This window comes from Motacilla alba, chromosome 8 (assembly GCF_015832195.1).
Source record: "Motacilla alba alba isolate MOTALB_02 chromosome 8, Motacilla_alba_V1.0_pri, whole genome shotgun sequence".
Lineage (NCBI taxonomy): Eukaryota > Metazoa > Chordata > Aves > Passeriformes > Motacillidae > Motacilla > Motacilla alba.
This window is the reverse complement of record NC_052023.1, coordinates 25,876,818-25,903,985: the sequence shown is the minus strand read 5'-3', so window position 1 is coordinate 25,903,985 and position 27,168 is coordinate 25,876,818. Positions and strand designations below refer to the sequence as shown.

At 40.5% G+C, this 27,168-nt stretch overlaps 1 protein-coding gene across 3 annotated transcripts in view; it reads left to right on the top strand.

Moving 5' to 3' along the window:
• LOC119703819 (BMP/retinoic acid-inducible neural-specific protein 3) overlaps positions 1–27,168 on the top strand; it is a 198,375-nt gene that overhangs the window by 7,930 nt on the left and 163,277 nt on the right. For 2 of the 3 annotated variants that reach the window (XM_038144211.1, XM_038144212.1), the window contains exon 2: positions 10,021–10,306. The exons of the other annotated variant lie outside the window; for it this stretch is intronic. In XM_038144211.1, the coding sequence (XP_038000139.1) occupies positions 10,071–10,306 (236 nt within the window). In that variant the 5' untranslated portion in view covers positions 10,021–10,070. The remainder of the gene's footprint in view (positions 1–10,020; positions 10,307–27,168) is intronic. 3 annotated transcript variants of the gene reach the window in all.

Genomic DNA, 27,168 nt, shown 5'->3' with positions numbered 1-27,168 from the left:
TGCAGTGGCTACAGGCTTGGAACGCTGCAGCAAAGGGACTGTGGAAAAATCCTGCAACAGTTTTCAGCAGGATCAGCTCTAGAAAAAATGGTCTCTTGAAGTTTCTACGAGTCCTGCCTTGGGAGCTGGCACAACAAGTGGTGTAGGTTTGTTGTATTTTTCCCATTAGAATAAATAGGTTGAAGATGAGGAACCTGAAAGGAGCTTTAACCATCAATTTATATCAGCTGAACACCATCTGTGAAATCAGCTGTAAAATATGCTGTGAGATCGGGAGCACTTTTGTCTGAAAGACATAATAAAAGGGCAAAATAAAAACATTACCACTCTATTAGATATCATTGTTAAGAAATAAAATATATAAAATAATCCATTCTTCTTGCAAGGCATCCAGAGAAGTGCATTGAAAGAAAAATTTCATGCCATTAGATCTTTATGGATGTTATTCTTAACTACTGATCTAAGTTGTAACTACTAAATTTCACATGGAGAATAAAATCAAGAAGAGTGTAAATTCTTGACCAGATACAGCCTTAGCCAAAATTAGAGTCAGAGCTTCTAAACTGAGAAAATCATTCTTAGAAATAAGAAAACCCCCAACCACAGTATTTGTGGATTAGGTCAGGTAATATCTGAGGGGATGGCAGTACATGAAACTAGGCTGGATTTTGTGAATGTGTCCCCATTGCTATCAGTACAGTACACTGCTATTTTGGCTCTCTTCTTAAGTCCAGGGAACAGCTATACACCGTTATTTTTTCCCCTCATTATTGTACAAACAATATTAGCACTCCAACAACTTCAAAGAAACTCCTATTTTTGCCTGAGACTGACAAATCCTTTCCTCTCCATCCTTTTTCTGAGCATTTCTTGCAAAATCTCCAGGAACAGAAATTTTAAGCAGGAACAAAAATAGTCAGCCTCTCTGTTTGTGGAATAATCAACTTCCTCTTTATTTTATAACATTTTTGCCATCCAATAATTTGAAAGCATTCTATAAGCATTGCTTGTTTAGGCTTGATAATAGAAACTGTCATTAAAGAAGGAACTTGGCAAGGTTTACACAGCACAATCAAAGTTGTACTTTGAGGTAACTCAGCTCCAAGTACTCTCCTTCCTCTCTGTAACCTGAATCTTCTTCAGCTCAACAATCTGTTGGCGAGCAAAGTTTCCTCCCACTCCATCCCGTTTTAGCCCTTCTGTACTACTAATCAGTTATATTTGGATTTGTCCTCGGGCTTGAAAGCCTGTGGAAGCAAAGCTTTAGTGTACGGTGTGTGAATAGCTGCTTCCTCCTGTTCTAGATGGTAGCAGCTGGAAGAGCCCTGGGTATTGTATTTGCTGGGAATGCCCGACGAAGGCAGGAATGATGCATCTGACTCCATGTTCTCAGAAGGCTAATTTATTGCTTTATAATACTTTATTATATTAAAGAATACTATACTAAACCATACTAAAGAATACAGAAAGGATACTTACTAAAATGCTAAAAAGACAATAATGAAAACTCTTGACTCTTTCCAGAGTCCCAACACAGCTTGGCCCCGATTGGCCAATGAGTGAAAACAACTCATGGCAGAATCCAATGAAACAATCACCTGTGGGTAAACAATCTCCAAACACATTCCAAAGGAGCACAACACAGGAGAAGCAAAGGAGATAAGAATTGTTTCCCTTTTCTCTGAGGCTTCTCAGCTTCCCAGGAGAAAAATCCTGGGCGAAGGGATTTTTTCAAAGAATGTGAATGCCACACCTGGGTTTAAAACCAGTTCCAGGATGGATTAAAAGAGGAAAGGGCTGTTTGTTACTCCAGAATGCTTTGCTGGATACACCCAATTTACATGTGTCTCAGTCTCTTTGTATCCTACTGACACTTGTCAAATTGGGTCAGAAAACTTGTCTGGGGATTGAGAGTTATGAGTAAAAAGGAGATATGCTGCTGGAACTAGTATGTCATGACTTTTCAATGGTCATTTGTTACTTAATTTCAGGGGGTAGTTTTTACAAATGCTGAGAACCAGCTCCATTGCCATTAAAACACACCCAACGTGGGGAGTGGAAAATGCTGGATGATCAGAAGTTAAGCATTCAGTTAAAAAAAAAAATCCAAGTGGAATCAAGGCTTCTAAATACATGTCTCCTGTTGGGATTTTCTTCAAACTTGAAAGCAGTATGCAAAATCGTATGTCACAGCAATACATGTCAGTCTGTGCCTGAGGAAATGCTGGACCAGAACCTCTCCCAAAGCTGTTGTTTTTCTGTAGAACCACTCCCGAACTTATTCAAAGAAAGCTTGCTCTGTTTCCCTTCTAACGCTTTTCCTACCATCACATGATTTAGCCAAAAATTTTTGGACAATCTGGGAGAATGTTTAGCATAACTTGTGTAATGGAAGAGTGGCTTAAGACTGAAATGTCATGCAGAGTTTACATGCAGAGGGATTTTGCACATAGGATAGTCCATGTGCACTTGTGGACTTGCAAAGATTAGGGTTTCATCCCTACAGACTTCAACCCCTACAGATTTTTATGATTGCAGAAGTGCAGTCATCCAGCCTGGAGCAGACTTCAAGCTCGAAGCAGCAGGTTTTCTGTATCTTCTTGTCATCCTGGGTATTGGCCAGAAACCCAGGGCTTCCAGAAATCGGCTTCATTTTAGCTCCCTGTGTGACTGGTACCTGTTGTCTATCTAAGAATTTAGGTGCCAGCCCCCATTTAAAGATGAGGAACTGGGACACGATGAGGACTTGAGTGGATTTCACCAGATCACGTAGTGAAAGGAAAATAGGGAATGACTTTAAACTGAAAGAGAGTAGATTTAGGATTTGGATTGGATATTGAGAAGAAATTGTTCCCTGGGAGGGTGGCACAGGGTGCCCAGAGAAGCTGTGGCTGCCCCTGGATGCCTGGAATTGCCCAAGGCCAGGTTGAACAGGGCTTGGAGCAACCTGGGCTAGTGGAAGGTGTCCCTGCCCATGGCAGGGGTGGCACTGGGTGATCTTTAAGGCCCCTTCCAACCCAAATCATTCTGTGCCTCAATGATTTCTCCCTTTCAATTATTCACCTGCACAGTCCCACCAGCATGACACAAGCTGGAACTGGAGGTCCTGGAGCCCCTGGTCAGCCTGAGGTGGGTGGAGGACCCAGATAAGGTTGGTCAAGGTATTGAGGCCTTTTTGTGCTCTCAGTGCCTTGACAGATAATATCTTCCCCTCAACAGGCTCCTTGCAGAAACAGATTCACTCATTAAGGCAGAAAGACTGCAATGGCATTTTGGGGATGCTGCTTGACATCATCAGCTAAAACACATAAGGATCCATTTGCACAGGAGGATGAACTTAGATTAACAGATTTAAACAGCGCCTGAGGGAATTTATACATCATGATTTGGGCAGCAAAGGAAAAAAATCAGGTCTTTTACAAATATCAGACATTGAAGCAATTACCTCGGCACGCCTGACAGCCAGCAGATACTCATGGGCTGAGGGGCTGGCACTTGCTGCACTGGGAAGTGACAAAAAGCACATGGGGACATCAGCTGAAGGCTCACAGGCACTTGCAGGAGTGAAATTCTGCAGGGACACAGCAAATACCAAGGCAGGCTCTGTGAGCAAGGGCTGTAACACTCAGCAACCAGCAACATTCCAGACAGACCCGAGCACAGCTGCAGAGGTTGGGCTGACATAAATTCTCTCTTCCCATGGATGTGTTTGATGTTTTCTCCTTTTCTCTGAAGGCAGAGAGGAGGAAAAAATAGCAAGATTGTTTAAAAAGAATTAAATCAGACATCTTATTTTTTCTTTATTTCAGCTGTTGAGGACATAGTTACAGGGGTCTTGTCTCCCCTTTGAGAGGGGAGAAGAAAGCTAAAATCTGGCAGTGGATGAAGCTCTGTTTGAATAAAGGAAAGGGGCTGATTTAGGGTGCCTGTCAAAACTGCTACCAGGAACTGATATGAAGACTTATTCTTAAGCCTGGAATTAGTAAAATTCTCAGTAAAATTCTCCTAAGCTTGTTAGACATAGAATTAATTTCTCCTTTCAGATTTTTTTCCAGATGATTGTAGCTCAGAATGAACACCAGAGAACAAGCTGATTCAATCTCCCTTTGGAAAACCATGCTGACAAGTATGACTTGTCTACCTAGGTGACTTCTAATTTTTCTGTAGTGTCCCACACTGTCCTCTGCAGCTCATGAGGTCAGATCTGATGGCAGGGAGGCCTCACCTCTATCCTGGTCCTTCTGAGTAACCTAGGCCACTTGGCATTGGCAGGAGCTGAGCTTTAGGATCCCTTCCAACCCAAAACACAGTGACTCTGTGGTGCAGTGATTCCAATGCCCCAAAAGCCTGTTTCAAAAAACAGAACAAAAGTTCTGTTTCTTTGTTCTGGGTCTCTTGCTCCTGCCCCAGACATCTGGGGGGACTTCAAGCAGAGCTCATCTCTGTCCGACACCTGACTGTGACCACAGGACCGAGCAGCTCACCTCAGCTCACAAGTCCTTTTGCTGTCCTTCAGGAAGTTCAGCTTGGGAGATGTTTCTTCTGTGGATTTGAGTACCTTCTTTTGGAGAACAGAACCTGTGTGGTGGCTAAGCCCAGAGCAGAGCACAGCTGAGACACTTTTTGCTCTCCTCTCTAGCTGATACTGATGGCAGTCCTTTCTGCTCTTTTCTCCCACAGCACACCATCAGCTTCATTTTCATCACAGCTGTTTCATGTACGCTGGGCTGTGTGAGAGTTCCATGGGCAGGTGCTTCCTCAGGTCTCCTTCACTTAAAATTGTTACCATGAGAAAAATGGCTTCTTGAAGAAAGAATAAGAGTCACTGGTGATAACACAGTAGGTCCTGTGGTGCTTTGCAAAGGTGGGCAATGTGATCATCACACTTCAGACAGGGAAGTGAAAGCAGAGACACATGAAGTGATAAACCCAAGGACTTACAGCAGATAAGGGCAATCTCTGAGACACAGACTATTGCTTTATTCTTTATGTAAAATGTCTTTCCATTTTTCAGTGTCAAAATACCTTTGAAAAAAATGGTCTGGACTTATCTTGCCTTCTCTGAGCTTCACGGTTTCCCATCCACCTGCAGTAAATAAAATGTTGTTTTTTGCTCTTGATTCAAAGTTGTAGCATTCCTGAGAATTTTGCGCAATACCTAGAAAACAAAAGGTTTGCTCCATTCCTGTTTTCCATGATGTGCAATCTAAAAGAAATATGAGGGGTACTCTGCTACACCATGTATTGCACTTGATCAAAAGCAGTAACTTAGAAATCCCTAAGGCTTGTAAGTAATGGAGGGATGGAGTACCAAAACCCTCATAAATGGTAAAATTATGACCTTTCTGAAATCCAACTGCCTACAAACAGAATTGGATGTATTCCCCACCATCTGTTATCACATTTTTTCTTTCTATGTTTATTTTTGAAGGATATACAAGTAGTATTTAATATTTTGATTAGTTCAAGGAAAGCCAAGCTTTGTGTTTTGCATAAAAAGCACCATCTTAGATGTGTTAATTTTCTAAATGTTATAGACAGTTATTTTTTACTTTCCTTTGAAAGGACGTATCTGAGAAAAACAGTCTTAAATTTTTATTTCATCATTATGGGAAATTACAGCCAGGAGAATCTCACTTTGGCACAGAGGATTCTCAATTTTCCATGGAGAGCTGGGACATATCAGCATTTTCTTGGAATTCAAGTGAACATAAAAACCAAAGGACTTCAGAGAGACCCTGGTCTTCTTTTTTTTCCACTGACAGAAGCGGATCTCAGACCAAGGTCTCAGATACATCTCTCAGATTCCAGGGTAGAGAGAAATACTGAAAATATAAGAATAATGATATAAGAAACTGATCTTATCAAAAATGTCAATACGTTTGTACAGTCATTTTATTTTGATCCTTGAGAACTGGAGGTAGATGTGGCCCAAAAAAGTTACTGGTGATGCCTAACATCAACTTTGTTAACTGTTACATAAAAGGCTGCTCCACTAGTGAACCAGTAATGACCAATTTAGTAGCTGTATCTCTACTGTAAATTAACATATCTGTATCATACTTGACTCTCACCTCTTGGGAAATAAAAGGTTACATGCACTGAGGTCACCATCTTTTTTTTTTTTTTTTTCTCTTCAGAAATTTTTCCACAATTTCCATTTTTGAAAGGATTTTAAATTACTGATTTTTTTTTCTTTTCTTGAGCATTGCTGTGTGCACATCTGGGCTGGCTCTATATTATTCTGTGTATCTTAGTATACATGGCTTATTAATTAATGTTCTGTAAGCAAGAAAGCTCAACCCACAAATCAAGGAGACACTTCAGTCTGCACTACTTTAGCTCAGTGTCTTAGTGAGTTTGTAAAATACCATATGTAAATATATACAACTTTAATATTTCTTTAAAAATTACCTAAAAAAGAAAGACTGAATTTGGTGGGGCTTGCCCTACAATACGATGACAACAAAAAGACCACAGATGTCCTGGCCTCTTGTTCACAGCTGAAGCTTGATGAAATTTGTCCCAATGGCCAAAATGTTTGCCTTGCACTTGCCAGCTCTACATCCACACATTTAAATACATGGATTTTGCCAGTCTCCAGAACCTTTACATGTTCAAGAGAATTAGGACTTAGCTATGGTATTCCCAGAAGATGCTGAGTCAAATTCCTGCTGCACTAATGCTACTGAGGAGACAATAGATTTCTAACAAAGAAGAATTTAGCCTGTTTGGCTTCTTGAACTCACCTTAACCTCAGAATTTAGAAGGACCAAAAGCTTAGCAGCATTTACAAGTGGTAGCTGGGTGAAACCACAGGGATAACAGAAAATAAATGTGCAGAGCATCTATATCTAAGAATTGTCCTTTAAGCCAGCACTTCAAAGAGACTATTGTTGACATGACAGTTTTTATCACAGAATAAATATTGCATTATTTGCTCTCTGTATAAGGTCTTCTCTACTTGAAAATCTACCAGCTCTGTTACTTAGCAGGCATTTTATTTGCCATGCCCCACCCTTTATCTACCACACATTTAATACAGATTGTTCTTCCCTGCAGTTCTATTGTGGCTTTGTAACTGCAAACTTTGTATGCTCCATATGCCTGCAACAGTCTTTAGAAAATGTTTTCAGGGCATTCACATTAATTGGAGAATTTGAATATTCAAAATTTTAAGATATTTCTGATACTGTAAGCTTTGCAAAAATCCTTTAGCTAGAATTTTCTCAATTATCTTTTAATAGGAAACACACATTTAGATCCCTCTGACAGCTTAACCTCTCCCTTAGCAGTCATCTTTTCAGCCTTCTGGTCCTTGTTAAAGTCTCCTTCTCAGGGGTGTTATGAGGATTATTGCAATGCAGAATGATTTTACAATGACTGGACAACAGAAACAAGTGCATAAATGCAAGTTACAAATGCACACGTGATTTTTCTCTCCTTATTTCTCTCCTGTATATTTATGCTCCTTTGGAATAGACCTCCATAGGTCTTTGAAACAAGGAGATCTTTAAACCAAGATTATTTTCTTCTGTACCTGCACAGGTTCTCTGCAGGTGTTTTGCCAGTGGTTAATTTATGACACACCATGAGGTGCAGCATTAAGCCAAAAATAAACTCCTGGCTCTTCCACTACTCCTTTCCAAGTGCTGATTTAGTCTAGTTTTAGGAAGATGCTACATATACACAGTAATTAATTTTCCAATCCTAATATTATCATTTTGAATTCAAAAGGGACTCAATTAGTCATCATTACAGTTTAACAGCCTGAAACACTTTAGTGTTAATAAGTAACTGAGAAAGTAAACTCCTATCTCTTCTCGTTTAATCAAGTATGGGAATTTTTCAATAGAAAAGTTAGAGATTTTAATACAGCAGTAGGTATGAAAATTGAAATTCTCATGACATTCACTTTCTGTAGCTTCGTATAATGTCAAAAAACTATGCCCACCATCTTCTCTGTCTATGCTAAGGGTGATGGAAGGCAATGAATATGCTGTGCAATACATTTTTCCCTGATTAATGATAAGAAGAGACAAAAGCATTTGCGGATTTTCACTCTGTTGTGATGCAAAGGCTGGTCTGGCCTGTCTGAAAGTGACCGGACTGTTTTCTTCATTTATACTGATTTATTTTTAACAGGAAATGGCAACCAAATGATCATAATGGCTTTTATGGGCCAGTAGAGCAATCTACTGCATTTCAGGTTTGCTTCTAATCTGTGCAGACTTTCTCATACAGTGGGAGCAAGGTTATGCAGTGGTGTAACCTCAAATACATGACTTCAACCTGTGAAGGAAAATAAACAAAACACCACCAGTCTAGGAAGATGATTCTCAAACTACAATATGCAGACTCTTTTTGCATGGAAGTGATGGCTTGGGAGTATAAATAAAAATTTGAGAGGTCTCTGTTGTAAACTCCTGGAATTTAATTTCAAAAGGATTTATAAAATTAATGCAATCTGTGTTTTATGGTCAGAAACTGCATGGCTGTAACTGTTTATGGTTACAATTCAGTGTCTTGGTACATGCTCAGCATGAAATATGAGCAGGGTCTTTCTTTATACATTTATTGTTTGCAGGATCATGTCCAAATCATGTCACAAACAATTACACCACATAAAGCTTGAGTATTTATCTGGTTGTATAGACAGATTATTATATTCTTAGGCTGTAAATTCCTGTTGGTTCACAAGAACCTCTGTGCTCTCCTGGAGGCAGTCAGCTTCCTGCAGACTCTTGAGAATATTAATATCTCACATATATGCACAGACCATATTTATTCAGTGACACAATTTTCATTATAATGGGTGGGGGTGCTGAGTGTTCAATTGCAGGACTGTTCTGTTGGAATTATCCATCTTTTAGGGTTCACTTACAGACCAAATTACTGATGGGAAGGAAAAAATTCCCACCAAGTTCCAAAAACCATAGCAAAGGTGAAAATGTCATGATGAGTGTTGATTTGAGTGAATGTGAATCCTGCATTTTATTCCCTGTAAACTCATCAGCTAGAAAAATTAAAGCTCTCACATTCGTGTATTTTAATTCATTCTGTGCTGTTTCAACTTAGACTGAAAACTGGAACTGATTGCTTCTGTATATTTAGGAACCTATATAACCTTTGTAATCTCTGAAAACCTCATGATCTTGCATAGATGTTTCAATGAAATCTCTGCAGGATATTAGAAACATTAGCCCATTCCACAGGTATGGGTCTGAGAGGTGCAGGGGGAAGCTGTGGCTTGTCTTCACTGAGCTCTTACATGATGCAATCAATACTTGATCTGTGATAGGGCACACAAAAAAATTATTTAGGCACTGTTTAAAAAGTATTTCTAGGTTGATCCTCTCAGTTGCAGCAATTTGGACTGAAAGTAAAATGCTGCTGTTAGGGATACCCAAAATTTCAGCATCTGGAGTTGGTGTAAGTCACTGGAACTCGTCACTGTGGGCAGCTCCAGAGCTCTTGGTCAGGGCAGTCACTCTGTCCAGCAATGCTGGCTTGGACAGAGAATCGTGGCTCTGTTAACCACACTTTGCAGTGAAGACAAACCACAATGCAATTTCCCAAGGACATTAAAAGAGAAAGCAGCCTGGGTCTTCTGATTCTCACCTGTGTTTTCTGTGCAATGTGTGAACTGTGAGCTTACGTACAGACATTGCTGAATGATTTTGTACTGCTGCTAACAGACAAGATTCTGATGTTGCATATTTTTCATTAATGACTAGCATGAATGGGAAAAAAACCTCAACAATCCCTCCCCTGATGATTTGTGAAGGTTTCCCTTCAACAGTAAATATTATCACTGATGATGTTAATGAAGACATTAGTTTCACAGCATTTGAAGTACTGAAACACTCCACTTTTAACTAGCCTAGTGGGGTTTATGCTAATGTAAAATATAATAAAGTAGAGGCCACTATCTCTTTAAGCTGAAAGAAAGGAAACTTGTTTCTACTTCCAAGGGATGCCTAGTGTGTGCTTATCTAATTGACTGTGTATTTTGTCTAGGTGTTGAGGGAAAGCTAAGAGAATGAAGGCTCTAAGTCCCCAGTGGAAGCATGATATGGCGATGCAGTGCTGGTGCTGAATTGCTCTCTCTGATGGCTCTATGGGAGTGGATAGCACTGAGTCTTCATTGCTGGGTTTTAGCAGTTGCTGCTGTCTCGGATCAGCATGCCACAAGCCCCTTCGACTGGCTCCTCTCTGATAAGGGACCCTTCCATCGCTCACAGGAATACACAGATTTTGTGGACAGAAGTCGACAGGGATTTAGCACAAGATACAAGATTTACAGGTATGAAGCAAAGGGAAAGCAATTACAGAGATACCATCCTTAGAAGTTGTAAATTATCAATAAAGGGTTTCCTTTAAGGGAAAGGATCAGTTGTGGGAACAAATCCATAGACATCAAATTCATTGCTGAAATATATGCAAGGCCACTGTGTATTATGGAAATGATGCTTGTGTTGTTTCTGTTTTGTTTGAAGAACTTTTGATAATTGATTATGTTGCTCTGAAAAACTTTGTTGTTTGCTACCTACCTCTACTCTGTCCTAGTGATATGGTCGAAAATGTGCTAGGGGTTCAAACACCACCTTTGGTTGCAGAGGAATCACCTTTGATCATGCATCAATTGCTTTCTGCGTGGCTCATCAAGACTTAAGCTGAGGTTTTAAGAATGACATTGTGGCTCTGCATATACTGGTGACAATACAAAGGAGGGCATTTCAAAAGTGACTCCAAAATGTTTAATGCTGGTTTATGCCATTCAATGTTTATCTATGCCATTGCTTTGAAAAGGGGTGTTTTCTTCCCTGAGGAATCGAGTAACAAGAGCCACTGTGAATTTTAACAGAGGTTGCAGGTTGTTTGGTCATCACAAATCTCAGCATTAGGCTGGCCCAAAGAAAAGAGAAAAACAGGGGTAGACTTTAAAAGTATAGGTCTGCTTGAGGCTTTGGGTTTTGCTGTGGAATTGCTTCAATGATAGGTTTGTAACCTGTAAGTCTCTATTTTGAGGCAGCGCTGGTGAAATATCTCCTCAATCATGTGCAATGGGTGTCCCTCAGTAGCATCCAATATTATCAAGGACATGAGCAGGAAAAGGGTGTTCAGTCTAATATGAGTGACCTAATGGCAAATAGACAGAAGGACAAATGACAGACCTGGAGAGATTAAAGACTGAGAAAATAAATCTATAAGCAGAGAGGCTTTTTTACTTCAAATTGTGATGGATTCCTCCCAACAACCAAAAGCAAGTAGGGCAGCAGGGCAATACAGGGCAGATTTTCATCTCCCCTAATAACTGTCCATATTGGTATGGGAACAGACCATATTGGTATGGGAAGACACACACTGATTTCACTGAAAAGCACAGAAGAGCTTGTGCAAAAAACCTATTTTGGGCCATTATTCCCTAGTCCTTTAGAAGAAGGTAAGAGTGATATATGCCTATATGTGTATTATTTTTAGTTCAGTTTCCAGTAGCCTGTGACAAAAATGCTGGCCTCAGCGTGTAAAGATTTTATTTTTAAGGACTTGGCTTCATTTTCCTTTCCCAAATACATGCAGTAGAGGGCACTCTGTCGCAGGTCAATTTTGCAGTGGGCTCCTTTGCGATATACTGAGAAATTAAACCCATTTTGGAAATAAAGTGTGATTTGGAAATATGCTTGATGAAGTGGCTTGTCTTAACAGAACAGCATTGCCCAATATTTACTGCATTTTAAAAGCCAGCTGTCAGGACCAATAATGTAAAGCCAATAATGCAGAGACTGAGGCAGCATATTTTATTCCCATTATTCCGTATTAGTCAAAACTGAACCAAAATTATCTTGCTAAAGCATGAAAGATGGAATTGTATTTCATTTGAGCTCTTACAATCAGGTCCTTGAGAATTTTTGTCCTCTCAGCCATCATTACAGCAACATTGTTAAGTTTCACAGATCTGTAATCACACTGCTAATATTTATTTGGGTTTGTGCATAGGTTTCAATTGACTTTAATTTACACAATCCCACAGAAAATGTTTCTCAGCTTTAGTTCCATTATCTGCCTATTCCAGGAAGTCAAAAGAGCCACAAGTTGTACTTTTTTGATTCAGCCCTCCAAAACCAAGTCTTATTGTAAAGTCTCCTTGTAAAATATGGTCCCATTAGTGAACAGTGCAGAACACCGTGACCTTGTTAGAAGCCACACACTGTAAATTTAATCCCTGTTGCTTTTCTATGAGCTTTCCCAGGCTATAGGACTTGGAGCCTAATTGTCTGTTCATTCCCTCACCTGTCTTTTACCTAATGGAAATGATCCCTCAGGGACAGGTCCTTATTTGAAGGGAGAGGCGAGGAGGAGGAAAGCTCCTGCCTGCAGGGACTCAGCTGAATTAACCAGGGAGAAAGGTGCTAAGAGAGCCCCTCCAGTCCCTGAGCTCTTCACTTCAGCCCTTGAACCACACACCTGAGACCTGAAATTTAAAGATTAAGGATGAAGGAAAGTCTTCTTCCTTCATTTTAAATCCATGCCAGCTCAAAATCTATGTGGTGAAGGATGAGTGAGATGTGTAGGGTGAGGGACTCCAGGGAATTGTGTCCCATTTGAACTCTTCCTGGCAGGATGTTGGTAGCACAGTGGGGTCAGACAGAAAATGACTGAAGACCCCTTTTCTTTTTTTTTTAATGGCATAAATGTGCCAAGAGGCTGCAGGTTACCTAAAGGAATGTCTCTCTTCTAAAAGGGGCTGGCTCCAGAAGAACCAACAGGGCTTTGAGCTGCAGCAGCTCACCTCCTGTGTCTCCAGGCTGACACATAAGATGACCAACCGTATCTCTCTGCCAAAACCCATCAAGTCCTGCTGCCCATGGGAACCAACTTAGGAAGAACAACCTCACACTGGGACTGTTTGTCTACAACTAGCAGAAATGAAACAGCCTTAATAAAAATAACATAAAGCCAGCCGTGAGTTGCACATATTCCATGTCATAGTTCAAAGTGTGTAGCAGGAGATTTCAGCATGAGACTGCTGTCTGATTTTTGCTTTCCAACAGTGGAACAATTATTCAGTGACTAGAATGATATTTTCATTTCCCCTCCATTTGCAGTCTCAGGAGAGGCAGTAATGATGTGGAAAAAAAAATGATGGAATCCATAATATCACAATATTTTATTTCATTCCCTCATTAAAAACATTCTGTATTTTAATCAAAATCATATTAAAAAAGCAGAGAATACACATTATTCTGCTCTTGGTTATATCAAGTAATGCATTTTTCTGTAAATACCAAAGTTACAGGTACAAAGGCCTTTGTCTTGTACCATTGTGTGACACTGGTTTGAATGGGGTCAAGGTCATACACGGCAGGCCCATGAAAGATACAGAATTATTAAAATCAGATGATAAGACAGAGAAATTGCAAAAGCACCCAGTAGAGAGAATAACAAAGAATATTAAAAAGAGATTTACTTGGAGGATACATTGTCATTATTTTTCAGCTATTGAGTAAAACAATGTTGTGCTAATTCTTCTATTTCTGTCACTTGCGTGGCAGGAGACAGACTGATTTTAAAGTTTAATTTCACATACGGCAATTGTTTTTAATAATACTCAGTAGGCTTACTTTTTTCAGCTCTTATTTTACATAACCTGTTTCCATTTAAAATTCATGTAGTCAAACTTTTAGGCTGAAACAAGAAAATTGATCACTCTGTGGACTGTGCGCTAGCATTTCTGTTTTCATGGAATCAGGGAATGGTTTGTGTTGGAAGGGACCTTAAAGATCACCCAGTTCCCATGGGCAGGGACACCTTCCATAGCCCAGGGTGCTCCAAGCTCCATCCAACCTGGCCTTGGACACTTCCAGGGATCCAGGGGCAGCCACAGCTTCTCTGGGCACCCTGTGCCAGGGCCTGCCCACCCTCCCAGGGAACAATATCCAATCTAAATTTACCCTTTTTCAGCTTAAAGCCAAGCTCCCTGGTTGCATGCCAATAAGGCAAAAAGCAACTGCTTTGTATCCACACCCTGTGGTCACTGTAAACAGGTGTTCATCTGACCATGAATCTGTTATAAATTATTGGGATGAAGCCAAAGATTTGCACCAAGAAACACACTGATTAACTGAGCCCAATTTCTAATAGGAGGTCTTAACTTCAGCATATTTTTTTCAACATAAAAGTTCCATTTTTCTTATCTCCATGTCTGGTTTTTGTAGCATCAAACTATCATGTGATTAAACCAACTAGTGCATCAATTGTGGGAATGTACCAGCAGAAAAATCATCTGCTACCCAAATTTTATTCTATACATTAAGGTTCAGTTATGTTCATGGGCAAACAAGCTGGCTCTCTCCAAGGCAGGAGCATTTAGTGTTACAGGACAGAGCTGAAAGAGACAAATAAATATGAAATAAGTTTTAGTCTGGTATTGCAGAACACTAAATAATATACAACTGATGTTATCAACATTGTTATAAGTTGGAAATTGTGGTCTGGTTGTGTTGATTATGTGATTATTATGGCAGTGTTCTATTCCCTCTAATGCTTCAAAGGAAATACCCTCCTAGAGGAAATTTAAAAATTGTCACAGTTTTTGGTGGTATTCTTCATCACTGATCTATGAAGAAAACCACCAAGAAGGCACCCGGATGGCTGCTGCAAACTTCTAGATTCATGGGAATGCTGTGTCACTATTTCATGGAACGTGGCTCCTGCAGTTAGCATCAATAAGTATTTTGGCAAGGAAAACCAAGTTTATAATTTGTTATTTAATACACAAAAGGAGTGCTGTGCCTCTTATGTAAATCAGCTACCCAGACAAAGGAATTTAAATCCAAACAGAATGAGACAGAGAGGTTACCAGCATGGAAAGAGTGATTGTGAAATTATGCAAAGAACCTACATTGTATCAGAAGAGGTAATTTCTACAGAGATAGGGAAGTATTCAACCTATCAAATAAGGTCTTGAGGAAATCTCCTCAGGGATACTATGGAGTTTTGTTGAAGCAAAATGATTTAAAACCTGAAACAGATGTGAAAAATCAGGGGAAGAAAGAGCCTCACTCTTTCTTTTAAGGTGGAAATGCTTGACGATATTTAGTGGGGGGAAAAAAGAGAGTTGAAAGAGGATACAATTCCTGCCAACAGAATACATACTATAAAGTAAGATGAGCTATCTAAACCAAAAGCCATCACCATCTCAAAACCAAATTGGTATAAACTGGCTATGAATAAATTTCGATTGGTTCTTTAGAAAAGGTTCCTAATCATTGAAGAAATTCTGGGACATACAAAGTCACAGAACCTTCCCAATCATACAAATAGGAGGAAAGGGTTTTATGATGTGATGCAGATAAAGGTGGATGAAGTTTTAGTGACCACTGACATCCTTTGGGGTAACTACGCCTAACAAGTCCCCAATACTACTGTGCAAAAGGTAAAAAAAAGGAATCTCTTGAAGCAGTGAGTTGCCCTTGGCAGCCTGGAATTCATGTAGCTTGAGAAGATTCCCTTAGAGGTTGTTTGAAAAGTGATTGTGTTCATGAACAGCTACAAAAATAGAAGCATTTGAAAAGAATGCTATCAAGTTAAAGATAAGAACACACTGAGATCCTCTCCTGCGTTCTGAATCCTCTGTGACTGAACCCATAGGGCAAAGTGAGCAAGACTCAAGACTGTAACAGGACACTCACTAATATGTTTTTACTCCTGTGTGTCAACCTAAGTAGGGCCAACATAGTTGGTTTTGTAATTTTTTTACTCCCTATCAAAATATTTTAACCAGCAGTTCTTACTAGACTTGACACATGTGACAGACAGTGTTAATAAAGTCCTAGGGGCTTCGGTTTGTGCAGGTGCACAATATGCCCTGGATCACAATTCTCACTCCAGTGTACAGCCTGGAATAACATTTCCTTGTGCTCTTCCTGAGGGCGATTTGAACCGATTAATCTGGAACTTCAAAGTGTGGAGAAGAGCTAACAAAGGTCTTCCAACAGTGGTTTTCAATGCAGGTGTTTTAATGGGAATAACAGGAATAACAGAAATCTCTGCCTTTTCCAGCATCAGTAAATAGCTTCTGGCCTGTGTTGTAATTGGTTCCTTTAGGGAATATTCCATTCAACCTGGTGTATAAAATGTACAGAAATCAGATGAATCATCATTCCCAGAATGTTTACAAAAGGCTACATTGGGGAATGCACTAAGTCCTTTTTGTAATTTCAGGGGCTCACAGGCTGGTAACAGGGAAGAGCAGCTCAAAGAGAGTTTTTGGGATTGTGAGTTGATACATTCCCACTAGAAAAATAATATTTGTAGCCCAGCACATTTTTAAGAATGTCTGGATATGAAAAACATCAATGAGTTTAATTTTGGATCGTGATACAACAGCCTCTCTTATTCTAGCTAGCTGGGCAGAGAAAAACACCAGTAAATAACTAGATGTGGTGAAACTGCTTGAATAAGGGCATATCTGAGAAAAATGAAAGCTTTAGATGACCATATTTCCAGGTCTAGAAATACTGGATAATGTCCTCCAAAACCATTGAGTTTCCATCCCTTTGTTCCAAATGCAAATCCCTTTCACAGCAAAGCATTTTTAGTTTAATTTTAGAGCCCAAAACCATATCAAGTCATGATACTTTACAATTAGCAATTCCTGTTATCAGTATTATATAATATCAATATTATATTAGTTTTTGATTCAGGGGGATTCTCTAGAGGGTATGTGGAAATAAAGGATGAGAAAATTTAACCTGAGAAGCCATGCACACATAACAGAAAAGTTAAGAAGATGTTTTCAGATTAATTATAACCAGAGCCTAGTTTAGTTTAGCCACAATATTGAAGGATTGACAAGTCCCTAGAATGGAGGTTCACAAAGGTGAAGGAGGGTTTGGCTATCTCCAATAGCACTGGGACAATCAGGGGACTCCTAAGATGGATATCAGACACATGAAAGGTGCAGAAGATAAAGACTGGACACTTGTTTAGGTCTGTGCTCACAATCCCAGTTGTGTAAGGGGTCTGCCATGCATGGATAAATGATATTTCTGCAGGCAATAATGAAAGAGCCTGAGATCTTGTGGGTACTTGTGGCCCAAGAAAAGGGCAGACAGAAATGAGGGCTCAGAGATGGACAGGAAGGCAGGCAGGCATTTCTGACTCCCAAAATGACCCTGTCTTTCCAGCTCTCTGACATCTATGAGCCAATGTGGCAGAGAAACCATGTGCTCTGGGGAAAGGAAAGCACTTTTTACTCAAGAACAAAGGAGAAATCAAGTTCATTTTTGAGACTGATCCACAATATCAGCCCACATTTGAAGATCTTGGAAAAAAATCCCTGGAAGTGTCCATGGTCAGGTTGGACAGGGTTTGGAGCAGCCTGGGATTGTGGAAGGTGTCCCTGCCCATGGCAGGGGGTGAAATAAGATGAGCTTTAAGGTCCCCTCCAACCCAAACTGCTTTGTGAGTCTCTGAAAAGCATGACAGCCCCTGATGGCACAGTGTATTTTTAATTGATTCTGGCTTCCTACAGGATCTTGCAGAACATTCAGTGTACCACAAGTTATTGATCAGAGAGCCCAATTCTACAGAACTCAAAGGCCTCGAGGGTGTTTTGCCAGGGACCAGACTCAGACCTACCCCATACCCCCTCACTCCACTCAGTATCACCCTCGTGGGTTTCAGAGGAAGGGTGGAGTTCCTCTTGGTGAGCTGGAGCAGCACTGGGCAGGGTGCTGGGGAGCAGTGCTGGCAGTGCCAGCAGGATTAGGAGTGTTCTCAGGAGTCAGCTTGACAAAAACACGAGTGTGTTTCAGCTTGGCAACAAAGGAGACTATTGATGCCAAGATTGCCTTCTGTATATCTTTTTTTCATAATACACTGCAGGAGTCTGTGTTTTGACAATCTCTCTTTGTATTTCTTCCTATTTGTTCTGTGTATTTAATCAAAGATCCTAAAGAAACTCAAATGGCAAGGAGAAGAGCAAATCTTATTTTTTGTAAACATTATTATAATCTATTTCTAGAATATACTCTCTTTCAAAATCTAATATTTAAGGATAATTATTAGATCAAACCTCCTACTGATATGTTTCCCAAGAACAAAGAACATTTATTTAGAGAATATGGTGTGTCATCATTTCAGTTAGTGAGTTCATGAATCATTTAAGTTGCCCTAAAAAAAATTAGTATAATAGAGGCTGTAACTTAATGGTTTCATGCAATCACTGAAGTAGTGTAAAAGCTGTTTAACACTAATAACAGATACATTCTTTAGTCAGCAGGGTAGTCTGACAGGATTTTGCACATGAAATCAGGTCATTTTCATTAATTCTTTGAAGATGTCTCGTTAGTTTGGTCTTTGTTCTTTCATTGCCCTTCCTTTTCATTTTCATTTCAGTATCCCTGCTGGTACTATCAGTGATGTTCAAGATGTAGAGAATATCAAACGCTGATGACTTTCATAAAGGAGAAAACAATTACCAAGATTTCTTTTAGTTACTGAAGAAAAAAAGGATTTTATTTTTTTTAATTACTTGAATCAAATTCTCTGTGTTTTTGTTTGAGCCCCCATGTCGTTGTTTTCTCTTACTGCTAGGGCAGTAGCTGTCTCCAAACACAATGGCTTTCAGGTTTTTCTTTTTGACCTTATGTTAAGTCTATATGGGTGGCACGTTATACCTTATACAGAGAAAAATGACTGGGTAGCACAGAAACCTTCTCTGTACAAAAAGCCAGTGCTATTGATTGGAGTGTGTGATTCTTTGTATAGAAGGGCATTTGTGCCTTTTCCATGCAAGAAAAAGAACAACTGACACTGAATGTGCTCACTCAAGAATTTTTGTCATTTTCTTCTACTATCATTAAGTTAAGGTTCTGGTCAATATCTCTGAATCCAAATCTTACTTGTCTTCTAGCTCAGATTGATTGATTCTACAGGTTTTCACAGTCATTATGCTGGTTGTGAATTTTTTTTTTGTAGCTACAGGTTCATTCCAGCAGAGACCCTTGTGAAGAAAAGCAATACTTCAAAATAATGTCTTGTTGCTCGATTCTGCCTAGAATCCCAATATGATTGTTATGGATAACAGTGTTCTTAAGGTCATTAATGGCTCTGTATCTCAATTCATCTTCTGATACTCTCAATTTCTACTTTATTTATGCAGCTTGAGAAGAGAAGATATTGTTACTGACCAGACAATTTGATCTATACAGAGCTCTGAAAAATGCACACGCAGAGCCCACCAGCAATTTAGAAGTTGTGTATGCAGGTCTCACATGTATCCATTCTATCCAAGAGACAGAATCTGGCTTTGAGGAGTGAATGCTAATTTCTCGAGGGGAAAGCACATATAGAGGTTTTGACTTATATGAGTAACATAATTTAAAATCAAAACAGAAGAGACACTACCAAATATTCAGAAAGAATGCAGAATCTGAGACCTGAGGAAATGTAATTGATTAATCTAAACTAAATGTTTGTGTTTCAGCTAATTCTGAACTATATTCTTACAGTCCTTAAACTATAGCTAATATAGATTAAATTGGATGCTTTACTAGGAACTCAAATGCAGTATCATCTTTGCTTCCTGATATACATGCTCTAATAATAGAAGGTAAACAAAGACACTGGTTTATTATCAAGTCACATCGAACTGTATTTTATTTAAACTATATATTTAGCCATTTACAAAAAATACTGGCTACAGATAATAATAATAATAATAATAATAATAATAATAATAATAATAATAATAATAATAATAATGAAGGCTAAACCTTACACAGCATAAGCAATCTGAGAACCTGCATTAACAAACAGTATGTGGCCTTTTGTCTACATTTCATGTATTTACTCATGCAAAATAAATTTTAAAAATAATGAATAAGTTCAAGGCATTAAAACAGAATACATAGGATTCAAGCAAACAAGCAAGAGACTGATTATTTTCAGAAATGCTTCAGTTTCAAGACTCTCAGGAACCTCAGGCCTCCCTTGTAGTGGGGAAGCAGGTGGGCTCACAGCCCTGCAGGGTAATTAGTCAAAAGCCTGCTAGCCAAGGGTGTGATGAAGATGAAGGCTGGAGGCAAGTACCTGCACATAACAGGAAGAAAGCTCCTCTTCCTCCTCCTCACCTCCTCTGAATTCGACACGTAGGGCTGGCACCTCCTGCACCGGGCATGAGGCCCTGGAAATAGAAGGCCAGACAACTGATGAGGTGGGCAGAAGTCCTTCTGTGTGGCTTCCTAAAACACCGCCACCTGTACCTAAAAACATCTGGATGACAGCTTTTTGGAACTGGTCCTGTGGGAGCCAACTTGGAAAGATGCCCTCCTGTATCTGCTGCTTGTCTGCAGCTGGGATTTTGTGCACAGAGTGGAGTATGGGGCTGTCTTGGCCACAGCAAGCACGGAGTTGTTGAGTTTAAAATCTCTGGTGGCAGGAGGAAAAATGCCAGCAAAACCTCAGCTCTGGCCATGAGGAGAGCAACCTCAGGCTGATCAGGGGACTCTTGAGCAAGGTCCCCTGGGAAAATGATTTAAAGGTGCTGGAGCCCATCAGCACTGGTCAGTTTTGCTGGTCAGGAATTCCCAAATGCTGGAAATCAGACAAGGCAGAAGACTTGCTTGGCTGAACAGGGATGATCTCTTGGAAATAAGACTAAAAAGGAAGGTGTGGAAGCAGTCAGATGATGTGGGGAGAATACAGAGATGCTGCTTCCCATTGTGGGGAGAAAATCTGTGCAGCCAAAGCTCAGCTGAAGTTAAGGCTGCTGGAACTGTGGAGGAAAATTAAAAGAGTATTTCAAATACAGTAATGGCAAATGGCAGAGTAAAAATAACATTGGGACATGCCAGGATGAGCATGGTCACCTCACAAACTGGGACAAGGACAAGGTGGAGATGTTTAATGCCTTCTTTCCCTCTGTCTTCAACATGGGTGATGGACCCAGAGAGTTTCACTGCTGTGAGCTGGAGGACCCTCTCTGTGAGAATGATCAACTCCCAGTCTATCCTAAACTTGTGAGGGATCTCCTGTTCCTGTTGGATCCCTATGAATCTATGGGGCCTGGTGGGCATCATCCAAGAATCCTCAAAGAGCTGCTGATGTCATTGTAAAACCTCTCATGACGATTTTTGAGCAGTCTTGGGAATCCAGAGAGCTCCCAGCTGCCTGAAATCTGGCAAGTGTTCTGCTGATATTCAAGAAGGACAAGAAGGAGGATCCTGGAAACTACAGGTCTGTCAGGAAGGAGGATCCTGGAAACTACAGGTCTGTCAGCCTCTCTTCAGGGCCTGGTAAAATTATGGAGAAAGAAAATTTTATTCTGGGAGGTATTGAAAAATACCTGGTGGATAAAACAGTCATTGGTCACAGCCAGCACAGTTTCATGAGGGGAAATTCCTGCTTATCAAACCTGATTTCTTTTTATGACAAGGTGACCCACCTGGCTAATCAAGGGAAGCCTGTTGATGTAACCTTTCTGGATTTCAGTAAAGCTTTCCAGACTGTCTCTTCAAGGATCCTTCTGGACAAAATATCTATCCCACAGCTGGATAAACCTATCATGAAATGGGTGAGCATCTGGCTCACAGGCTGGGCACAAAAGGTTATAGTGACTGGGATGACATCAGACTCGTAACCTGCCACTAGTGGGGTTCCACAGGGCTCCATCCTCAGCTCTCCAACGTCTCCACTGACCACCTGGACATAGGACTGGAAAGGACACTCAGCAGATGATACAAAACTGGGAGGAGCTGTTTGATTCCCTCAGAAAGGTCTACAGAAAGTCCTCAACAAATTAGAGAGATGGGCAATCACCAAACACATGGACTTTAACAGGGAAGGTGCTGCCCCTGGGACAGGGCTGCCTTGGCTCTATGGGTGGACTGGGGAGCAAGAGGCTGGAGAGCAGCTGTGGGAAGGGCCCTGGGGGTGCTGTCCATGGCCAGCTGGATCTGAGTCAGCAGAGCCCTGGCAGCCAGGAGGGACATCCCTGTCCTGGGGACACCAGGCCCAGCACAGCCAGGCAGGGGATTGTCCCGCTCTGCTCTTGGGGGGCCTCACCTCGAGTGCTGGGGACAGTTTTGGGTGCCACAACATAAAAAAGATACTGAACTACATAGAGAGCATCCAAAGGAGGAGTTCTGTTGAGGGCAAGCCTTATGAGGATCACTGAGGGCAGCTGGTTGGTTCACCTGGAGGAGACTGACGGGAGACCTCACCGCAGTTACAACTTCCTTGTGAGGGGAAGAGGGAGATGGACACTGATCCTTGTCTCTCATTACCAGGGACAAGACTCATGGGAGTGGCCTGAAGTTGTGTCAGGGGAGGTTTAGGTTGTATATTAGGATATAGCTCAGAGGGTGGTGAGCACTGAACAATCTCCTCACGGAATGGGCATGGCCCCAAGGCTGCCAGATCTCCAGGAGCGTTTGGACAATGCTCTCAGGGACAGAGTGGGATTGTTGGGGTGTCCTGTGCAGGGCCCAGAGCTGGACTCAAAGATCCTCGTGGGTCCCTTCCAAACTGGCAGATTCTGTGTTTCTGTAATGATACTTTTGGTTGCAAATCACCAGGCTTGATAAATTAGAATAAGTGGAAAACGTAGAACCCAAATATTGGTGATTACTGTGAGAATGAATCAGTGTGAACATGAATGCATGTGTTTTTATATATTCATGAGTATACATTTCTGTACACGTATATGTATGTGTGTGCATGTGTGTGAATATAGAGATATGTGGAAATATACATGCCTAAATATAAAGAGAGATATAGAGGAGTAAAATAAATTAGTTTAATGATTCACCTTTTTGCAGAGAGAAGGATGCTGTTGATTAGAAAGAAAAGCTTATATCCTCTGCAGTCTGGTGTCTGAATAGGAGCCTTTGGCCAAGGCACTTATGAAGTTTGCTATGGACATTTGCTCATGAATCAGACACCAGAAAATCTTTGTAACCCTGGCAATGCCAAAAGATCTTTCCTGATTAGATCCTTGTATTAAAATGCCTATGGCAGAAACATTCTGTCACATCTTGCTGCATTTTCTCATGCTTTTGGTCAACTCTAGAATATGCCTTAAACTTATCCATTAAATTTTAGCTGTGGCTACAATAGAAGACTTCTGAGAATCTGTAACTTATACACATTACCATGAAACTTCTTTTTCCTTTTCATTACCATGAAACTTATTTTTCATACAGGGGCTACTATGACTTTGCTCTATTTTTTTCTCTGTCTTTGCATATGATTCTAGACACAGTTAGTGAAATTAGCCTTGACAAGGTACAATAAAAATTAGGTACGTACGTGACTACAGAAGCTCTTCATTTAAATCTCAGCTTTCCATAGATTCCTTCTGTGATAATGTCATGGGAAATTCATGTGCTACAGATTTTCCACCTGTACCTTCATTTCTAGGTCCACCATGTGCTCATGTGTAGATGGTGCTAAGAGCTGTCAATATGTGTTTGATAAATATTACAGGTGCTGCACAACTCCAAAATTTCAAAGAATCTGAAGGGAGTTGTTGTTGAGCTCTGTGCCTAGGACTGCTTTGTTCCTTAGATACCTTTGCCTTTACACTTTACACTTTTTTTTTTTAAATTTGGTTTTGTTTTTTGTTGTTTTGTTTTGTTTCAGGTCTTGTGTAGTGTCTGGGAGGTATTTTTACTGTAGTTGCCTTTGAAATTTGATATTCCTTTAAGTGGAACTATTTCTTCTGTGGTTGACTTCAAAGGCACAGCTGTTTATTCAAGATTCTGCCTGATGAAGTAATGGTTATATCTATTTTTACTGCTGACTCCTTGGCCTGGATGAGCACAAATGTGTGCTTGTTTACACGTTCTGAAGTAACAGTTCTGTGTGACTTGGGTATGTGTTTCCTTGGCACCCAAACCATGAAGGAGTCTTAGAAATCAATGTAATACGTCAAACTCCCTGACACTTGTTCTTTCAGAGAGACAAAAACAATCAAAAACACTAAATAAACAACCAAACTGTTCAATTTTTTTTTTAAGCGATGGTCATGTTCCCATTCTATGAGATTGGTAAAATGGGAATCACTTAAAAAGGAATTTTAAACATAGTGATTAATGGAAATTTAGATATAATTAACAAGAACTTTTAAACTTAAAAGGTTGTGAAATAGGACATTAACATAAAAGAAAAAGAATTGTACTTCTCTTTTAAAAATGTCTTCATGTATCAATTCTATGTTTGTGGGAAGACAAAATTAGATATACAATGTATAAGTCGTACTTATTTCACTCTATTTCTCTTGTCTTCATAGTTAAACAATGAGAATTCCAAATCATCAGTGGGTTTGCAAGATGTTATATGGTTGTTGACAGCAATAAAACAGTATTTGTGTAGTATTTAAACTAAAACAAAGTGATTGGCAAGTTTCTTCACCACAAAAGCAGAGGTCATGGGACACCTGTTTCTATCTCAGCTGAAATCTTTTGAAATTCCTACGTAAGGCTGAGTTATCATTCCCCTTTCCCTCAGAAGAATTAGTTCTGTCATGGCGACCAGACAAAAACAGAGGTAAAGGTCAGTTTAGTTAAGTAAATTTGGTAATATTTCCAAATTTAGGGAACAGAATTGTTGAGAGAGGGTAGAGTGGAAGAGAGAAAGGTCCACCTTCACATTACCAAACATATTTATGGCTGACAGCTCTGTCTGAACAGCAGGTACCTGAAATGAAGTGGCTTTATCCTTGTCAAATATGGATTTCCCAGCTGTGAACAAAGCTTGTGCTTTGCTTCTCTGTTGTCATGTGAGATCATCCTGAAACATGCTAACAAATCAGTAATTTCAGAATTTGCTGGCCTGGCAAGAAAACATCCCTTAAAGCCAGTAAGCAAAGGAAGATGATGGTGACAATCCCACGAGTGGAAAGGCCACTGGAGTGATTGCCTGCTCACACTACCTGTTGAGTGCAGGGAGAGCAAAGTCAAAGGGCAAATCCAGGAACCCAGCTGTTCTTGGAGTGCCAGAATGAATACAGATGGCTTTTTCACAACTTCCTGTCCCCTGGCTGATGGCTGATTTTCTGACTGCAGCTTATCTTGCAGTCAAGGCATTTATAAGAGAGTCATGTTTTGGCACTCATGTTAAACTCTGCAGAGATATTTTTGAGTGTGCCTTTGTGGTAAGACCATTTTGCCTACTATGATGTATTTTCATCAAATGTGAAAATAGCTTTAAAGTGATTTGTCTAGAAATGGGTGAAATTTGTTGGAGGATGTACAGTAAGTTAGATATACTCATCTGCCTGTAAAACCCTGTATCTGTAACACCCACTACCACAATGCTGAACCATGACTGCCACTTTTAAGAAAGCAGGTTAAATAAAACCTAGAATCAGACTACATGGGAAAGATGGTATTCTTGACTGGTAAGGACCACTAATGCCACTGACTTGAAAAATAACAGAATGATAAATCACAAAATTGTTTGGGTTGGAAGAATGGTAAATTCTATCCCATTCCACCCCCTGCCACAGTCAGGGACACCTTCCACTAGCCCAGATTGCTCCAAGCCCCATCCAGTCTGGCCTTGGACACTTCCAGGGATCCAGGGGCAGCCACAGCTTCTCTGGGCACCCTGTGGCAGAGGTTTCTCCCTCTAGTTATTTCTCATGGGACCCCACCTGGCACTACCCTCTGGGGTCCTCAGCATCAGAAAGACATGGACCTGCTAAAGCTGCTCCAGAGGAGGCCACAAAGATGCTCCGGAGGCTGGAGCCCTTCTGCTCCGGAGCCAGGCTGGGAGAGCTGGGGGTGTTAATCCTTCAGAAGAGAAGGCTCCAGGGAAAACTTAAAGCACCTTCAAGTGCCTAAAGGGGCTCCAGGATGGCTGGAAAGGGATTTGGGACACAGGTCTGGACTGGCAGGACAATGGGGAATGGCTTCCCACTGCCAGAGGGCAGGGTTAGATGGGATATAGGGAAGAAATTGTTTCCTATAAGGCCTTGGCACAGGTAGACCAGAGAAGCTCTAGCTGCCCCATCCCTGGAAATGTCCAAGGTTAGGTTGAACAGAGCTTGGAGCAGCCTGGGGACAGTGGAAGGTATCCCTGCTCATGGCAGAGGGTTGGAAGTGGGTGAGCTTTAAAGATTTTCCAACCCAACACATCCTGTGATTTTTATGATTCTCAGAAAGAATGCAAGAAGCTAGGCGGCTTTCATTATTCAGGAAATCAGGCAATATCACCAGTTTTCCTCTGCGTATTTACTACTACTCAATATAGTTCTCCACAGTTTATCATTTCATGAGATATATCACTGAATATGTCACCTGTTCGGTCTTAGCAAAATGTTCTGGAAGGTGCCCTACAACACATAACTCAGAACCAAAACAGTCCCTCTGTTTTCTGCTTGCTGAATTAAATTATCCTGCCACAAGGTTTGGTAATCCCTTTTAGTCAGTGCTGAAAAGTAAGAAAGGAGTGAAATGAATGACTTCACATTACAAATGCCCCAGGCAAAGACACTTGTGTTATTTACCCTTTGGCTGTTACCAAAAAATCAGGAATCATTCTATCTCCGTAACAACATTATGCAAAAACAACATGATCTGTGAATTAGTCTTGTGGGGTATTAAACTCTCTGTCTCAGATGAAGTAATCCACTTCTAGTTAAAGCAGGGGGGCTGAACTGACAACCTACAGAAATTTCTGGGTCTAGACTAGCATGAAATGGTATGTTGATCTTCATTGTAAGTTGACAGGCATACAGAGGGAAATATATAAAAGTATAAATGTGTCCACTGTGGACTTGATGCTGAGACTAATCCAGCAAAAGGATTAGGATTTGGGATTTATTTAACTCCTTTCTAATATAAAGAGTGATGATGTTTTTCTCACTGATAGCAAATGGTAGAGTTTGGAACAGTACTATGGAGATTTAATTCCCATGCTGTGAAATGAGGAGCAGTCATGCTCCTCACAGGCAGAAGGCAGAAGCCTTCACAACCAGGGTGTTCAAGGACTGTACATTTACTTTTTATGAGCTCAGCTATTACTAAGTGCAGTAGAGAAATGTTGGGGTGCTGGAGAGTAGGAAGGCCCTGCAGAGGGACCCAAACAGGCTGGATTGAAGGGCCAACACCAGTGGTGTGAGGGTCACTTTGTGCACAATAACCCCTGCAGCTC